This window comes from Vigna unguiculata, chromosome 11 (assembly GCF_004118075.2).
Source record: "Vigna unguiculata cultivar IT97K-499-35 chromosome 11, ASM411807v1, whole genome shotgun sequence".
NCBI lineage: Eukaryota > Viridiplantae > Streptophyta > Magnoliopsida > Fabales > Fabaceae > Vigna > Vigna unguiculata.
Window position 1 is genome coordinate 1,226,889 of NC_040289.1, and position 18,407 is coordinate 1,245,295.

The 18,407-nt window shown below is 31.8% G+C and overlaps 3 protein-coding genes across 3 annotated transcripts; 1 reads left to right on the forward strand and 2 right to left on the reverse strand.

Annotated features, from left to right (window-relative positions):
• Positions 1–1,256: 1,256 nt before the first annotated feature.
• LOC114169136 (beta-galactosidase) lies at positions 1,257–10,866 on the forward strand. The gene is made up of 17 exons (XM_028054175.1): positions 1,257–1,558; positions 2,231–2,470; positions 2,715–2,861; positions 3,158–3,236; positions 3,714–3,897; positions 4,496–4,561; positions 4,895–5,140; positions 5,504–5,710; positions 5,792–6,095; positions 6,231–6,390; positions 6,629–6,737; positions 6,835–6,970; positions 7,081–7,136; positions 7,216–7,515; positions 7,655–7,777; positions 8,924–9,613; positions 10,372–10,866. Exons 1-17 carry the CDS (start codon positions 1,411–1,413, stop codon positions 10,543–10,545), a joined length of 3,369 nt encoding a protein of 1,122 aa, XP_027909976.1. The 5' UTR covers positions 1,257–1,410; the 3' UTR covers positions 10,546–10,866.
• Positions 10,867–11,753: 887 nt separating this feature from the next.
• On the reverse strand, positions 11,754–14,133 carry LOC114168993 (prefoldin subunit 1). Its single transcript, XM_028053998.1, has 6 exons — positions 13,945–14,133; positions 13,792–13,845; positions 12,542–12,647; positions 12,402–12,408; positions 12,198–12,282; positions 11,754–12,013 (listed from the first exon to the last, which is right to left on the reverse strand). Exons 1-6 carry the CDS (start codon positions 13,966–13,968, stop codon positions 11,900–11,902), a joined length of 390 nt encoding a protein of 129 aa, XP_027909799.1. The 5' UTR covers positions 13,969–14,133; the 3' UTR covers positions 11,754–11,899.
• A 1,156-nt stretch (positions 14,134–15,289) lies between these two features.
• On the reverse strand, positions 15,290–17,922 carry LOC114168605. The gene is made up of 4 exons (XM_028053490.1): positions 17,781–17,922; positions 17,254–17,548; positions 17,083–17,125; positions 15,290–15,708 (listed from the first exon to the last, which is right to left on the reverse strand). The coding sequence occupies exons 2-4, from the start codon at positions 17,527–17,529 to the stop codon at positions 15,557–15,559; spliced, it is 471 nt and encodes a 156-aa protein (XP_027909291.1). The 5' UTR covers positions 17,530–17,548; positions 17,781–17,922; the 3' UTR covers positions 15,290–15,556.
• Positions 17,923–18,407: the final 485 nt, after the last annotated feature.

An 18,407-nucleotide genomic window follows, 5' to 3' on the forward strand; every position in this document is an offset into this window, starting at 1 on the left:
GTGGGTTCCATACCCACTTCTTTCTTTAATTCCCTCGTACTATGCCTGTTACTTCTATTTTTATTTTTACATTTCTTTGACTTTTAAAAATTGGTTTAATTAGTCGGATAGTACTCACTTTCGTTTAAATGTGTCTCGCTTTTAAAAATATGTCAATTTAGTCCAAACTTTTGAAAAAGTGTCTTAATCATGTTCCTTCCAGACAAAAATTAATAAAGTCATTAACTTAATTCATGAATTTTACTACTAAATTTTAATATAAATATCAATACTTAATTTTGTAAGTCATTTTAAATATCAATACCGTTAAAGGTGTTAATAATTTTTTGTTGAAAATGACTTAATTGAGACATCTTTTCAAAAGTTATGACTCAATTAACACATTTTTAAAAACAGGTATGAAACTGACACATATAAGTGAAAGTGGGTAGTATCCGACTAATTAACCCTTATAAATTCAATGCTTATATCCTCCCAATATAACACAATTTTATCCTTCGTATAAATTCAATAAACTTGTGAGCATAATATCTACATTGTCACTACACCTATTTTCTCATTTTAGTTAATGGGTTTGCAAAGTTTTCACCAATATGTATATATATGTACGAGTCATAATTAAAAAAAACATCAATTTTGTATCTTGTTATCATATAAATCTTTGAAACTAAAGAAAACTTAAATAACTTTCATTTAAGCTCCTAAAATCAACTTTTTATTAAGTCACCAATTCAAATACACCTATACTTATATTGTTAGTCCTTCCAAACAAACAATTGTTTAATTTCTAGACTTATCAATTGAATTGGGACAGAACTTAGATACTACTTTTAAGAATATAAAATTTTCCCAATTTTTACTTAATGTGATTTATTAGTATACGATTCATTAAAATAAAATTTTATTGGACAGTCACATTATTCTGCAAGTAGGATTAGTTTCTGAATTAATTAAAGAGGAAAACCATGAAAAAAAAACAACAAAAGAATATAAATTGGTTCTTGAAAATAGTAATTGATATCACCAATAAAACACGACTAGAAATTTATATAATTCTATAGATATAAATACACACACAAATATGCTTTAAATTTTCTATAAAGTACATTCATTACCATATAATTTGTCATTTTATTTTACAAAAAATGTGGTAAAGTTTATATCAATAGTAATTTTTGTTAACCAAAAATGTAAAAAAAAACTATTACATTATTTAAAATGAATATATATTGAACACTTTTTTGAAATAATCCACATGAAATTCCGAGTTTCCAAAACGACGAGTCGTGGCATGTTCTTCCGTCCAACAAGTTCTTCCGTCCAACAAGAATCACGTTTTAGATCATCACTTGCCACTATAACTCATTTGGCTTTGGCCACAATAGTTCAAAGAATTTTGTGAATTGTGTTATGGCTTCTTCTTCTTCTTCTTTGGTTGTTGTTGGGCCTCTTAACCTCACTCAACAGAATGGTTACAAAGTATGGGAAGATCCTTCTTTCATCAAGTGGAGGAAAAGGGACTCTCATGTCACCTTGCACTGCCATGACTCTCTTGAAGGTCTCACACCCATCAACAACTATTTTTCCATTTCGTTTACTGTGACGGATTCTACGCTAAAATGGATTCATTTCATGTTTTGGGTTTGCTAGATAGATGGAAACACATTTTTTCCATTCTGAAAGTTCGTATTTTTTAGTTGCCCTTTTCAAGAAAATTTCATGTTTTAAAATATGTTATTCCATTCATGAGAGTTTTCTATACTAATTTCCATTGGGTGGGGGTTGATAAATGGTCGTAACATTTCAGCTGAATGAAATAATTTGATAAAATGAAGTGAGGATTGTTTATTCTAAAGGTTCATTTTTTTAGGCTATTTGCAAGAAAATTGCCTCTTTTTTTTTAATTTATTATATAATTGTGTTCATAAAGAGTTATCTATTATAATTTTTATTGCGATTGATAAATGGTTTCAAAATGTTAGCTGAATGAAATGGTTTAAGTAAACTAAGTGTTGGTATATAACACTGGCTTCTTATATTAAGTGTTATGTATTTAACCAATAGTTCAATGCACATGAATGAAGTTCAAATCAATGACTGTAGTTTTTCAGTAGATGCTTACCGCCAAAAAATTGTAAAGGATTTGTATGAGTTTATGTTGTTATGGATTTCCTTATATTTTAGTTTTGTTATAAACTATGGGCAATCTGTAATTTTGTGATACGTTTAGGATCTCTCAAATATTGGTATCAACGGAACAAAGTGGATTTTTTGGTTTCCCAGTCTGCTGTTTGGAATGATGATGCTGTTCAGGGGTCTCTTGATTGTGCTGCATTTTGGGTCAAAGATTTGCCTTTTGTTAAGTCCTTGTCTGGATACTGGAAATTTTTCATCGCTGACAGGCCCAGCAATGTTCCAACTAATTTTTATGAAAGTGATTTCCACGATTCAGAGTGGAAAAATTTGCCTGGTAAGTGCTTATGTTTAAGTGGTATATGTTATCGTAAAACGCCTTTGCATTCACTGTGTATCATTTCCTCACTGTGTCTGCTTAATTTCTTCACCATTTTCTCTAAATTTTGCTTTACTATAGAGTTTGTTGTAATGGTGAAATGCTATTATTTTGCTTTAGAATTGATTTTTGTCATTTTCTGTTCTTAGTCAGTGCTGATATATTTATCAATGTTTAATTATCTTTTGTCAAAATTGGACAGTTCCTTCGAATTGGCAGTTACACGGATTTGATGTTCCTATATATACGAACGTGGTGTATCCATTTCCGGTAGATCCTCCTTTCATTCCAATTGAAAATCCTACTGGCTGTTACAGAACGTACTTTCAAATTCCTAAAGAATGGGAGGGTATGACTTGCTGAATTTCCTTATCCTGTTTTTTCTTTGCTTCTGTGGATTGACATACACTATTGAGGAATTTGGTTTTGCCATTCCCTTGTTTTCATTCAGTTCTATATGTTAGTGCATTGTACTTCAAAGGTAACTACGAAAGCATTGTATGACATTGTTTCTGTGGAATATATGAAGTGTTTTTCTGTACCACTTGTGTGGAAATGTTGTTTCCTGAATTTTTTAGATCACAACCAGTACTTGCCATTTTTTAGTTTAAAATACTTACTTTAACATTGATTGGTTTTTTGTAGGTAGAAGAATTTTGTTGCATTTTGAAGCTGTTGATTCTGCCTTTTGTGCATGGATAAATGGGCATCCTGTTGGATATAGGTATCTCTCTCTCCCTGATATGCAGATCATACACTCTTGAACATGATTACATACTTTCTGGTTAGTATTTTTCTTTTGTATTTTCAACTCATATATGATGCGAGGAGGGAGAGGAGGGTGGGGGGTTAAAGGGGATAGATGATAAGATTTTCAAAGCAATGCAAGTCAGGGAGAAGGCATGTTATGAAATAGATAATAAATTGGTAACTGTGATCTTCGGCAATGAAGAAAATTCTTGTCTAATCATTAGATATTCATTTACCGTCTTGTCTTTTTTTTTGCGAATCCCTGGCTGAACATAGCTGGACTTCTGACATTCAGTAGTATGTTCATGCTAAAATGAAAGGGCTTAGGCCTGTTTTTTCTAATGGATATGGAGTGAAGTGTTGCCTTAATACATAATATGTATGAAGACAAAAGGTAATATAAATGAACCTTTGGCATTAATCAACTCTTGTTTCTATTTTGCAAGGACAGCCAAGACAGCAGATTACCTGCAGAGTTTGAAATCACTGATTTTTGTCATCCATGTGGTTCAGATCTTAAGAATGTTCTAGCTGTTCAAGTGTATAGATGGAGTGATGGCTCTTACCTTGAGGACCAGGACCAATGGCGGTTATCTGGTATTCACCGTGATGTTCTTCTTATGGCAAAGCCAGAGGTTTGGTTTCACTAAACCTCCTATTGTTTGATATAATTTATTATAATTAAGTTAGTGTTTATAGGTAAAAACGGAAGTCATTAACGTTTATGGTTTACATATGACAATCAAATTGTGATGCTGTTAGGATACAAGGAAAAGAGAAATTAGTTAAGATAGTTAGAATGTTAATAAGTTATTTACTTGAGGTCTTAGTTATATGTAAATTGGGGAAGGAGAGGAGAGAGAAAGATATTAATTTTGTAGTTTGAGCATTAGCTCTTTGTTAAGGAGAAAATCTAGGAGGAGAGAGCTCTCTTGTTAAATTCAGTCTATTCAATAAAACATTTTCTTTTCTTTCCCTTTTAGTTCTTGTTTGCTAACAAATGCTGTCATTATTTATTAGCGTTAGGTCTTGTAGAATAATTAAGAGTTAGATTACATCATAAATGCACCTAATTTATCATTTAAATAACATGGAGAATTCAAGTTTGAGAATTATATACGTGTATCTTTATACCTTTTTTTTTTATTGAACATATAGCATGTCCAAATTTTCAGCCATTTGACTATTTTCTCATGCTTGATGCTAATATCTTTCAAAATATTTTGTATGTAGGTATTTATTACTGACTACTTTTTCAAAACAAATCTCACTGAAGATTTTTCTTATGCAGATATACTGGTAAGCATAAATACATTGTTAAATTATTGTTATTTTTCATTTCATAGTTCTATTATACATCCGTAACTGGTCTTGTGGAAGATTTTACTTAAATCCAATTATATTGAATTCTCTATTATTTTGTTGTTTTTAGTTTGTAAAAGTGAAATGCAGTTTCTAAATTTGTAAGTGAAATTATGTTCTGTATTTCTTCACAGTAAATTTTACCATTGTTTCCTTTATTCTACCATGATTACCCCATAGTATCACTGATATTACAACAACACTGTTATTTTTATTTATGTGTTATTGTTATTTGGGATATAATATCAATTTCATGCATATATTATCCAGGTTGAAGTAAAAATAGATAGATTAAAAGAGACGTCCAAGGATAATATTCTCACAGACTACTCTATAGAAGCTACATTGTTTGATTCTGGAAGCTGGTACACCTCTGATGGCAATCCTGATCTCCTTTCATCTAATGTGGCAGACATAAAGCTCCAACCATCAAGTACACCAGCACCAATATTAGGGTTTCATGGCTACTTGCTTACAGGGAAACTACAATCACCAAAGCTTTGGTCTGCAGAGAAAGTAAGAAATTTCATTCATATATTTTCATGTTTCGGTGGATTTTATTCATTGATTAGCAAACTAACAGTTACATTACTATTGAAAAAAATGTTGAAGTAGTTATCAAGACTTTTTATGTGGTGATTACTCAACAACTGTAATCCTGCAAATGTCTCCTGTTTCTTGTCTCATTACCTTCTCTCATTAATTTTTTTTATTTTGAATTGGTGTTTCTTAAACTCCTATGAAAAGGTTTTATGATGATTTATCAAGACAAGACCTATATGTGTGATTATTGACATATTTGGATTTTCTAAAAGCTTCACAAGATCATTTTTTCATGTATTTGGTTTTCATGTATAATTTTTCTTTGCATTTTCACAGCCATACCTCTATACTCTGGTTGTTGTCTTGAAAGACCGATCTGGCCGTGTTGTTGACTGTGAATCATGTCCAGTAGGATTTAGACAAGTATCTAAAGCCCATAAACAACTGCTTGTTAATGGACATGCTGTTGTGATTAGAGGTGTGAACAGACATGAACATCATCCTCAAGTGGGGAAGGCAAATATAGAATCCTGCATGATAAAGGTACTGCTAATCTGATTTCACCTAGTTCATTTATTTGATGGCCAAATATCATCCTCAATGTAATAATTACTGTGCTTACAGGATTTGGTCGTGATGAAGCAAAATAATATTAATGCAGTGAGGAATAGCCATTATCCCCAACATCCACGTTGGTATGAGCTATGTGATCTGTTTGGCATGTACATGATAGATGAAGCCAATATTGAGACACATGGTTTTGACTATTCTAAACATCTCAAGCATCCTACTATGGAACCAATTTGGGCATCAGCAATGCTGGATCGTGTGATTGGCATGGTTGAGAGAGATAAAAATCACGCATGCATTATCTCGTGGTCTTTAGGGAATGAATCTGGATTTGGAACAAATCATTATGCTTTAGCTGGTAGATACTGCTCGTGGGTTCACTTACAGTTAGCATATGCATATTTGAAGTGACTTATTTTTTTATTCTGCTGTTACATTTTATTTGAAAGATTACTGGCTAAGTGTTTTTTTCTTCATTTTGTCAATGCATCAGGTTGGATTCGAGGACGTGATTCATCGCGGGTATTACATTATGAAGGAGGTGGATCCAGGACTCCATGCACTGATATCGTGTGTCCTATGTATATGCGTGTTTGGGACATGGTGAAAATAGCCAATGATCCAACTGAAACACGTCCTCTGATACTGTGCGAGTATGATAACATGACTTCTATTGTTCCCTGTTGTTTCAGTTATAGATATATTGGTTTTTATATTGTCTTCTTCTTGCACTTATCTTTCTCACCTTGTTATATAATTAGTTATATCTCTTACCCATATAAATATAACATAACATTGCTGCATTCCCTCTCTGTATCTTTGTTACTGCTGGTATCATTTGTTTTGCATATGTTTGAAACCTTTTTTTTTTTCCGACCCAAAAAATGGCAGATATTCACATGCAATGGGAAACAGTAATGGAAATCTTCATTTATATTGGGAAGCAATTGACAACACATTTGGACTCCAAGGAGGCTTTATTTGGGATTGGGTTGATCAGGTGAGTGGTTTTTGAGTATTGTATCCAAATTGAGGAAGGATCAACTTTACCTTACATTGTCTGAATTCTCTCAATTTTGTACTGTGCTTGCACATAGGCGCTGGTGAAAGTTTATGAAGATGGTACAAAGCATTGGGCATATGGAGGTGAATTCGGGGATGTTCCCAATGATTCGAATTTCTGTTTGAATGGGCTCACATTCCCTGATCGAACTCCTCATCCTGTTTTACATGGTAAACTCACAGAATGTCTCATTATTGCACACACAACCTTGTAAGAGTGACAATTCGTTATTCTGTTTATATCATTAGTCATGCTTCATGAATATGCCTTTTTGTTTCAGAGGTTAAGTACTTGTACCAACCAATCAAGGTGGCTTTAAATGAAGGGAAATTGGAGGTACTCATAGTGTATCTGAATTTTATGTTTCTCTAGTCAAATTTGACATGATAATTCATTTTTGTTTTCTATTTTGTAGATAAAAAATACTCATTTTTTTCAAACAACAGAAGGATTGGAGTTCAGCTGGTATATTTCTGCAAATGGATATAACCTTGGATCTGGTATTTTGGACCTTGCCCCTATAAAGCCCCAGAGTAGTTATACTGTTGATTGGAAATCAGGTCCATGGTATTCTCTGTGGGATTCATCATCAGAAGAAGAACTATTCTTGACATTAACGGTTAAACTTTTGTACTCCACACGTTGGGTTGAAGCTGGTCATATTGTTTCATCTGCTCAAGTTCAACTACCTGCCAGGAGAAACATTCTTGTGCATGTAATTTTATGACCTGTTGATTTATTTTAGAACCAATTCATAGCTCTTGTTAGGGCCGAGTAATGAAGTTTATTAGCTTATACTATATGTTATTGCTGAAATTAATTTTTTATACTTTATGAATGGTTGTTGTATTCAGGCTATCACTATTAGTGCTGGTACTCTGGTTGCTGAAACACAAGGAGATACAATCATAGTCAAAAAGCAAGATGTTTGGGATTTGACATTGAATACTAAAACAGGTTTAGTTGAAAGCTGGAAGGTAAGTCCAAACTTTGAATTTATCATTTTTGCACGGTCTCTTTAAATTGAAGATAATAGCAAATGTAGAATACAGGACAAGTGCCTTCTTAAAATAGTAAGACCTGGCATGGACTGATCACCAGTGAATGTAGAACTTGTTATGGTGAAGAGAACCTTGAATAATGGTTTCTGTATTTTAAATAATAGGTTCTTTTAATCTTCAATCACAAGAAATACAGCATTCACTGATCACGTTGTTTTTCTTTTTTAAACCTTCTAGTAGGAGCCTAAGTGTTGTTTGCTATTAGAAATACCCGTTTATCAAAACCTGGATGTTTTTTTGGGCTCAAGGTTTTGATATTATCTATATCTATAACCATTAATAAAGGGGGATTCTCCCTTTTGGTGCACACAATTTTTTCTAATTACACCATTTAAGTAACTGCTTTTTTAAACTCAAATAACTACTCATAATAATAATAAAAAAAAGCCAACTACACAATAAAAGCATTGCCTATAATATCACTTTTTTATAATTTAATAACTATTTTTTTATTTCAATAATTATTATAATAATAAATTTTTTTATATGATAAGAAAAAAAGTTGATACACATTAGTGCATGTATTTCCGCTTTAGATCTAACTCAACTCTACAAAATTGGTATTAAAGTGAAGTTTTCTCTCAAACTATATTTTACACTGTCTCTAATTGATGTGAGACTTAGGCTTTCTCCAATGTAACCTCTCATTTCCAACTCTATTGGGCTTGGTAAGTGAATAACATAGTAGGTGGCATTTAATGTATTTAAGATATATGATAGAGACTTGTTTAACACTGGAAATGTATGACAAAATCAGAGGCAAAGGTCCAGTACAGTGGTAACACTGGAAAGCACAAAACAGACTCAGAGTTGCAAAACAGATTCTGACCTTGGCCTCTCAGCCTCCTCATCAATTATAAAAATCTACCATGTCTTCCCACTACTATTCTTTCCTTCCTTATTTCATATTTCTTGAGTTTTGAAATGTTTGAAGAGTAAAGACATGTCATGTTTTTGGAACATTTATGTTATTTAAGTTTCCTCATTAATAGAAGTTTCATGATGCCTCTTTAAAGTTTTCTATTACTTTACAGCTATTATTATTATGATGATAAATGCTAGGTTAAAGGAGTACATATTTTGAAAAAGGGCATACTCCCATGTTTCTGGCGAGCTCCTATAGATAATGATAAAGGAGGAGAGGGAGCCAGTTATTTGTCCAGGTGGAAAGCTGCTGGAATGGACTGCCTCCACTTCATTGCTGAGAGCTGTTCTGTGCAAAGTATTACAGAGAATTCAGTTAGAATATTGGTGGTTTTTGTTGGTGTTACAAAGGGTGCAGATGGTTCTCTCTCTAACCAAGACAAGTCAAAGGTTTTATACACTACAGAAGTGACATATACAATTTTTGCTTCTGGGGACGTTATCATAGAATGCAACGTGAAGCCAAATCCTGATCTCCCACCTTTACCACGTGTGGGAATTGTGTTAAATGTGGAAAAATCACTGGATGTAGTAACTTGGTATGGAAGAGGACCATTTGAGTGTTATCCAGATCGAAAAGCTGCTGCCCAAGTTGCAGTGTATGAACATAATGTTAGTGAGTTGCATGTTCCTTATATTGTTCCTGGGGAATCTTCCGGCAGGACAGATGTTAGGTGGGCAACATTCAGAAACAAAAATGGTTTTGGAATATATGCTTCTAAGTATGGTATCTCTCCACCAATGCAAATGAGTGCAAGCTACTATAGCACCTCAGAACTTGAACGTGCCGCACACAATGAAGAGCTCATTGAAGGAGATAGCATTGAGGTATGTATATCTTGCATCAATATTTCTGTACAGTTTCTTTCCACTGTTTTTGAATTGGAAAAATCCACTTCATCAGGGTGCAAATTAGAATAATGCTATAGTTTATGGTGAAAATGTGGTATGCTATTTTTAGATGTCAAGCAGAAAGCTGGGGCCCAAAGTTTACGTTGGAAAGGTTCAATATTTTCCAAAATTTGTGTTGGTTGTGACACTTTAGCAACTGTAGTAAATGTAATATTTGTTCAGTTTGTGCTGCATTTTAGTGCACTGTGTTTGTGTCTGTTCTGTGACCTGAATTTCTTCATGTACAATTAGTTGTTTTGAATGTTACTTGCTATGGTGATATTTAGTTTTCTGAGATGGAAATATAGCCATTTTTTTATATATTATCCCATCTTTCATAGAAACTTTTATTAGGGTGAAATTTGTTGTAGGTCTCTTAACATTTGGTAAAGTTTATATTGGTCCTTATGTGTCTAAAATGTGGTGGATTTCTTCTCTGGTCAAGACAAAATGAAGTATAAGGCCATCTCTGAGATTTTGGAACATCTTGTAAACAGACCTCTTTTTCTTACTAACATTTAAGTTTTCCTTTTTCTGAAGAAAAGAAAAGAAATACAACCAAAACCACTGATTTTGAAATGTATGGACTAAAATAAGCATCCATCCACCAAATCCTGAAGGACCTAAAACAAATTCTATTTTACCCTTGCTGTTATTATTGAATTTCCTATCCTGGATGTTTTATGGTATTACAGGTTCATCTTGATCACAAGCATATGGGGATAGGTGGAGATGATAGTTGGTCGCCATGTGTCCACAATGCGTATTTGATTTCTCCTGTGTCATACTCATTCTCTGTTAGATTGTGTCCTGTAACTCCAGACACTTCTGGGTATGACATCTACAAATCCCAGCTTCAAAACTCTTGATTTCATGGATCACATGACTTTATTCTATCCAAGAATAAGCATGTAGAAGAAGACAGAAGACTGGTATGTTTACAAAGACCTACTTCAAAGACACTTCAAAGCTGTTAAACATTTTCATGCAATCATTTTAGTTGGAAGCTTTATTTAATAATGTGGAAGGTGAATATAATCTTGTATTAACGAATTTGATCTATCTGAACAAAGTGGCCAGTTCCACAACTTGTTTAATTAATGTGCTGTAACTGTGATATGAATAATTTGTTGTTCTTATTTGAAGATTAGTGACGCTGAAATAAATGAAAATAATCTCCACGTTCTGAATTTGATTCTTACATATTTTTCTGAGATCACAAAGGGGCCCTTGAGGAAAAAATACATATCTTGAATTTTGGTTTTGTTTCCAATTTCCATTTTAAAGAATTTGGGTAATGATAGTCTTCTAGAATGGGTCCAACTTCCAACTTTTGATGAATTTCTTAAGTTATTCTTCATTTCGGAAGGAATTTTTCGAAACCCTAAAATGTATATCCGGAAATGAATGGGAATTAACTAAAAAAATGTCAAAATGAGACAAAAGTCTAAAGGAAAATTGTTGAAAGTTATAATTTTATATCTTTTTTAAAGTTTTTATCCATTTGGGTCCCTGGTTTTTTCTTATTTCTTTTATTTTCACCAATTTAACTCTAAATCTAATATGTTCATTTACGGTGTCATCAAGAAATAATTTAACTAATTAAAATAAATAATATATGAGTAAGTTGAGAATTTGATCAAAATTACAGTTTTTCCCAAATACGAAGGCAAAAATTGCAAGCAGAGGACCTAAACTGCGGATCAGAAATTGGAGAGAAATCAAAATTATAATCTAACCCAAAATGAAATTGCTATGAAAAATAATTAACGCAAGTTCGAAATTATCATTATTAATTTTTGTTATAGCTTTAATCAGCAGAATCCACTCCTTCAGAGTACAATAACTTTTTAATAGAATTTTGCATTTGAAACAGGATATGCAAAATATATTTAATTCTCCACATTTACTTTTGTATTCATTTTTAATATCTCTTGTATGGTTGAGATGGTTTTTTTTTTCTTGGCTTACCTATCATTGTTTTTTTTTCAGAATAATATTTTAACGTATCATTTTAAAAAATGTTTTGGTTTTAACCTAATTTAAATCATGTAATCAGTAAAAACCTGACTATCGATGAAGGAAAGGTGAAGCAAATAAATGAAGAAAACTAAACAATCTGAGAGTTGATAACCTACGAAATCCCACCAAGTCCTGAATTTTTGTATTTGCTCAATACACCAGAAAACTCATCACTGGAAGATAATTTCACTAATGGAAAGTTTACACTACATTCATAGACATGATTTGCCTAGCAAGACCAGGATCTTGCTGTAACAGTTCTCTCAAATTGCTTTCCACCTCTGCCATCTGCTTTTCCAAGTACTCTTTCGAGCTCTGTTCAAAGACACAGTAGAACAAGAACTGAATTTCATTCAAATGTTTTGGAAACTTGTATTTTTCTGCTTTAGAAATTTGGTTCAAATAGTTACATTTGTTTCAGATATGTGTTCAAAATAAAATGAGGATAAAAATGATGGAAGATAAGAAGTTTCTGGACAAATGAATGAAGGAGATGTACCTGTAATGTAGTAATTGAAGCTTCACCATCTGTAAACTTTTTCTCCTGTTCATTCATTAATGATGCCTTGGTCTCCAATACAAACCTGGTCATCATGTTAAGAGTGTGTTAAAGTATGCCTTTAATATTTTCTACAACAGCCCATAAATCAAGCTTTTGTGTACTCTATTTAGTAGCACGTTCAAAGAGGTAACCACGACTCACATTCTCCCTGCAAAAAAAAAAAACTGGACACATCATATCTCTGTAGAAAACTACGAAATGCCAATAGAAATACTTTCAAATTTGGTGGGTCACTTAAAGAACAGAAACAGCAAGATAAAATCATGATTTTCTTCACATACCAATAGATTTGTAAACATTAGTATCATCAGGAACTTGCTTTAGCTCTTCCATGGTCAAATAAGCGCGCTTTTTTTCAGCTTCTTTGGTACGCATCTGGTTTTGCACCTGCGTGTGCCAAGGCATAATATAAACTCCTCTCAGGCAAAATACAAATGTCAAGGTTTTCATTTCTTTTATATCCCACTTCTAACAACAATAACAAAAACCTTATTCCACTCGGTGAGGTTAACCCTTTTCTTTTTATCCCACTTCTAAATAAATAAAATTATATATTCTCTTTTAGAACTCAGATGTAAGTATTCTCAGTCAGAGCTGATGGCAGTGCAGCCTGCACATCCCAGCTCGCACACAAACAGTAGCATAACACTTGAAACACAGTAATGTATTAGCCATGACAATATACACTGCATAAAATCACTACTCGTCATAGTAATAGCGTGCATCAAATCACTCTTCTTCAACATAACAGCCTCTTTACAGTTATTCCAAGGACATTAATTAAATCCTCCAAAACAATAAGAATACACCCAGGAAACACATGTTAGAAAAAAACATGATCAACTTAAGAAACTAAAGAGGAACCCATTCCATTAGAATCCAGTAGGTTTAAGATGAAATATATTCTCCATAGGAGACAACCCTACTTGAGCTTGGTAAGACTATTGTGAACAGAAAATTTTCTTTCCAAATATTTGATAGGATTTCATACTCAAGACCCAACCTTGAAATTACCTATAAAGCTGAAAAACATTGAACCAGTTGAAATATACAATCAGACAATTAGAAGCCGATACTTAGCTTCATGTGAATCTAAATGAGTACAAAAACAACTTCACATTATCCACTGATCGCTTAAGGTGTAGGTCTCTTCCAATAAAACTCAATTATTCAGCTAGGTTCAATCAAATCCAAACAATAACAGGGAGGTTAGTTACAGAGATTTATGAAAGTTACAGGGAATAAATGTGCACCAAAATCTTGTATCCCTTTATATATAGTTATAAACTATACATACATAAAGGAGATATGAAGCTTGGTGTCCATATTTGTGTTCTACTTTGTCGCTATAACTTTCTTCCTTAATCTCTATTCTATCTTTATAACTATACACTTCAAATGATTCATATCTTTAACTAGACTGTGCAAACTTCCCACTGCTATTAATTTTTAAAAATAAAAAAGGCACAAAGTATCTTTATCCCCATATAACAACAATAATAATAAGAGATTAAGACAGATTATGACAAACCTGTTTTAGTTTTCCAGTAGTTTCGATCATGCGACCTTGAATCTCAAGGAAAGCCTACATTTTTGGATCAATAAATGGAAAAAAAAAAATTGTCATAGCCATTAGAAGAAGAACACTGCTTTATACAGAACGAAAGAGATAGAGTGTTTTTACAGTTTTGTTAGCTTCGTCTGCCATTTCGATCGATCAATGATAAGAGACAATCTTACAAATTTGTAACTTTCAAAAACCCTAACGCGATTGGATCAGAGGGAAAGGGATAAGGAGACGAAGTAGAAGTTACACACAAAACGCACCGTTTTGCGCTTTTTTATTTCACATTTTTTGATCAGATTGGCTGATATGTATACTATTCTTTTAGGTTTAAATTGCTTTTATTTTATGTTTTTGTTTACATAATTTGATGAGATGCGTTATTTTTGTTTTATAAAGTTTTAATTTGATTACATATTTATTAGTGTAAAATATTGATGTATTTGTAAGTCATAGACCGATTTTTCTTTTCAATAAAATTATTTAATTTTAAAAATTGAAAAATTAAATGTTAAGTTAAATTTATATAGGAGAAGAAAAAAAAATGCACATTTAGGAAACAATAAGAAGAAAAGTTGATTTAAATATTTTTGTATACACTTTTAAATCTTTTTCAAAATAAACTATATTTATTTCCTATTTCTTTATTGAAGAGATTAATTTTGATTCTGATTTTATTGAATTGTCATTCACTTTTTTCTAAATTAATTTAATTTTGGATAAGAATGAAAATGATCCGTTTTTCTTTATAAAACATAAATCTTTAAATTTTTAAAATATTTAAGAATTTTGTTGCTTTTTCTAATAATAACTTTCTTCTCAAATTTCCTTTAATACATGTAAACTCACACTCACTTCTTACATTATATTTGTTTTTCTACAACTTTTTTAAGTTTACTCAACCATGTGACATCCCTTCCTTTTCCCTTCAACAAATAATTTTAAATTTCTTCAATCTTAAATTTAAAATACTTAAATAATATTTTAAGTTTAAACAAAACATAAAAAAATTATATAAGCAAAAGATATATTAAAACTGTAGTCAATTTAAAATTAATACAAGCATTAATATTATAACAAATAATTTTTAATTCAATAAAATGAAACATAAGAACTTACTGACAGATTAAATCCTATGTACTCACTAGTATAAAAAAGTTCACTTATTGAATAAATAAATTATTTAATCAAAATACATCGTCAGTAATATTATAATAACATGAATTTAAATTTTAAATGTTACATTTAAATCATTAACAAACAGACACCAATAAATTTGAATACATTAATAGCAATATATTTTAACCACTCTTTCTTTTATCATTAATCTTTATTGATACACATAACTTTTAATTAATTATTTATTTTCATTTTAAAATTTTAAGGAAATCAGCAATATTTAAAAATAAGATTTTTATCACCCAATCCTGTTTATACAAAGTCCACATATCCAATCAACACATAATTAATAACTAACCTGAATGGATTATAATAGCTTAAAGAGAAACACATAGTAACAGCCAAATCCAGCCAGATTACTCCCTCAAAGCACGTTTCATAGTAGAAAGAGTTCATTTGATTACAAACATAAACTTAATAATTAAGCACCTTGCATGAATGCTTAAGGAACTTTGAAAGATTGACTAAAAAATCTAGCATGGTCGAAAACAACTAGGCCAATTGAAAAGACATGGGCTAATGTTGAAGACCTAAACAAAGTCACTAGAAAACATCAACTTGCTTCAGTTTCACCTTTCAAACCAGTATCTGTTGGACTCGTTGAGTTTGTTGAGCTTTCTGATGCTTTTACTACATTTGGTAGGTACTTCCAACAGCGTTTGTGAACTCCACTAATTTTTTTTGGAGCATCTGCTAATGGCAAACCTGCAATAAGTTGAAATTTATCAATTTAAGCCAGCAAACAAGTACTGAAAAAGCCACAGTATTTACACAATGCTTCATACAATCTATACTTTATGCTTACATTATGCTTCGCAAAGTATTCACTGAGAACTTATCAAATAAAGCTGCCGAGTTCTAACAAGCAACAGAAACTATACTGAAATAAGAAAAAGTATGTCTACACTGTGAAATAATAAAAAAAATTAAGTGATTTATAATTGAGATCATAAATAGTATGATATGGAACATGAATGAAACAAACAAAGAAAGTTAACACCAAGTGATAGCAAATGAATGGAGTGCCGCGTGTGGCATCATTCATCCAAACTTTTGCGCACTAGTTCAATCCTCTCACAGGCAAATTGCTTTTTAAATAAAAGAGATAACTGAATTTTGGCACAAGAAAGAAGACACTGAAGAAAAACAACAAGTTGGTCCTGTAATAGCAGCCCCCAAGTCTAGAAGTGGTGCCACACAGAAGCAAGGTTGACAGCAACAAAGGAACCGGCTCGGTCTGCTCAAGCGGAGTCAGAGGAATGGAAGAGGAAGTACAATACCGTCATCAGAGAAGCAAAATCTCTTTAGAGAAAGTTAAAAAGGTTGAGCATGATGAGAAGGGTATACAAACTCTGAGCATAGAGTTTAAGGTTACTGAGACAAAGATAAGAAACTATGATGCAAAAATGTTTTCACTAAGAATTTACATTAAAGACTTGGCTGAGAAGTTCAAAGTAGTAAGAGCAAAGGTCAAATTATATCATAGGGAAGCGATGGTATTTCAGCAGAAGACTAATCTTGAACAAAAGATCACATTGTTGATGTCTTCACAAAGCAATTTTAACCAGCAGGTTAAATTTCTGGGAAAGAAGCTAGGAGTTTGCAGCCTTCAAGGCAAGAAGGAGTATGTTGTCAGAGCAGTTTTAATTTTAATTTTGCATAAGTCAATTATTAAATTGACAAGAACATGTTATATTGTTTTTATTGTCAGTGGATTAGTTAGTTTCAGATTTGATTATTCAGTTATTAGTAACAGCAGCTCCTAAAACAGTTGAGCAAGATTTCTATTTAGTTATTTCCGTGTACTAAATACAAGATATATCCAATAAAAGTTACAGGCTTCTGCAATTCAAAATATTTATATTATTTCCTTGCACAATTTTTTTTTTTCTATCCTCAAACAAAAACCACACATATTAAGAACTCAGAAAAGCACTCTTAGCCTAGCCAACTATTACTGAAGAATAGAAGTGCAGCATTATTATCAGCGCCTTCAACAAGCAGACTCTGCTGCATATAAAATTGAAAAACAGATTATCCTAAGCCAGAAACACTTCTCATACAACTTATGACACTAACCACTTTTATAAGCAATCCCCCATGCTTTTCCATGTCTTCCATCCTGCAAAAACATACGTAAATAACATTCAGAAAGAAAGAAAAACAGAGAAATAAATAATAGTGAAATGCAAAATAGTGGAAATCCAATACAAACAATAGGACAAAAAAAAAAAAACAGAAGTTAAGCACCTTGTAGAGATTGAGTTTAGTGATTTCGTAAGAAACTTCATTCCAGTGAGATTTGGCCATGTGGTAGCCAATTCCCCAGTTAGGTAAGAACTGAGCCACTTCAAACAAGTTCTTCTTCTTCCTTCGCTTCGATTTCTTAGGGTTCTGAGCAGAGGAAACAGCAGAAGAAGAAGTAGAAGAGGAATCAGAGCTAAAGGCTCGGAAGAAGTTGAGAGAAGACCTTAGTAAAGGAGAGTTTCGAAAAGATTCAACTCTGCTACCAATTGCACTTGTCATTGCTTTTCTTTCAAAATCCCTATGAAGAAGCAAATCCAAAATGTCAAAAGTCATGCACCTAATCATCCCAATGCCATAACATCACAGAAAACAATTCCGCCATTGCCACAAACATAAAATTTCCATATCATGTGAAAACAGTAAGATTTACAACATTTGATGAAATTCACAGACTGAGAAACAGATCGGTAATCACTCAATAAGTAGGAAAAATAGGGCAAACAATGAGTCTCAAAGACACATAGGCTCACTTGTTTCGGTGGTGTGCCGATTGCGAGTTGCGATCGCTTGAAACGTCAGTTGTTACAAGATTATCAGTTGTTACAAGATTAGTAGTTGTGTCATATCACTCATAAACCCTAACTCCTTTCAAGATTTCTAAGGTTCTTTCGATTTCTCTATTTACGTAATAATTTTTTAAAAAAATATATTAAATACAGTTTTAGTATTTAAATTGATGTAAAATTAGAATTCTTTAAAATTTGATAAATTTTTGTCCTAAATTTAAATTTAAATATAAGAATATCATTTTTTTTAATTCGTTTAACGATATCAAAAAGTGACATTTTCAAACTGGAATTTGTAAAAGTTGAATTTTGAAAATTGAGTTAAACGTTAAAAGATAATTCAATATAAATATTGATTTTTTTATATAATAATAAAAAAAGTTATACTTATTTATTGATTTTTATGTAAATATTGGTTTTTTTTAATATAATAAAAATTTTATACTAGAAAAGTTTTGATTTTATCAGTTATGTTTGAATTTTATTAAGAATTAAAGTGATTAAATATTTTTAATAATAATTTTATAAAAAGAATTAATATTAATATACAAAATAACTATTAAAAATATTAAATAAATTAGAAATTTAAAT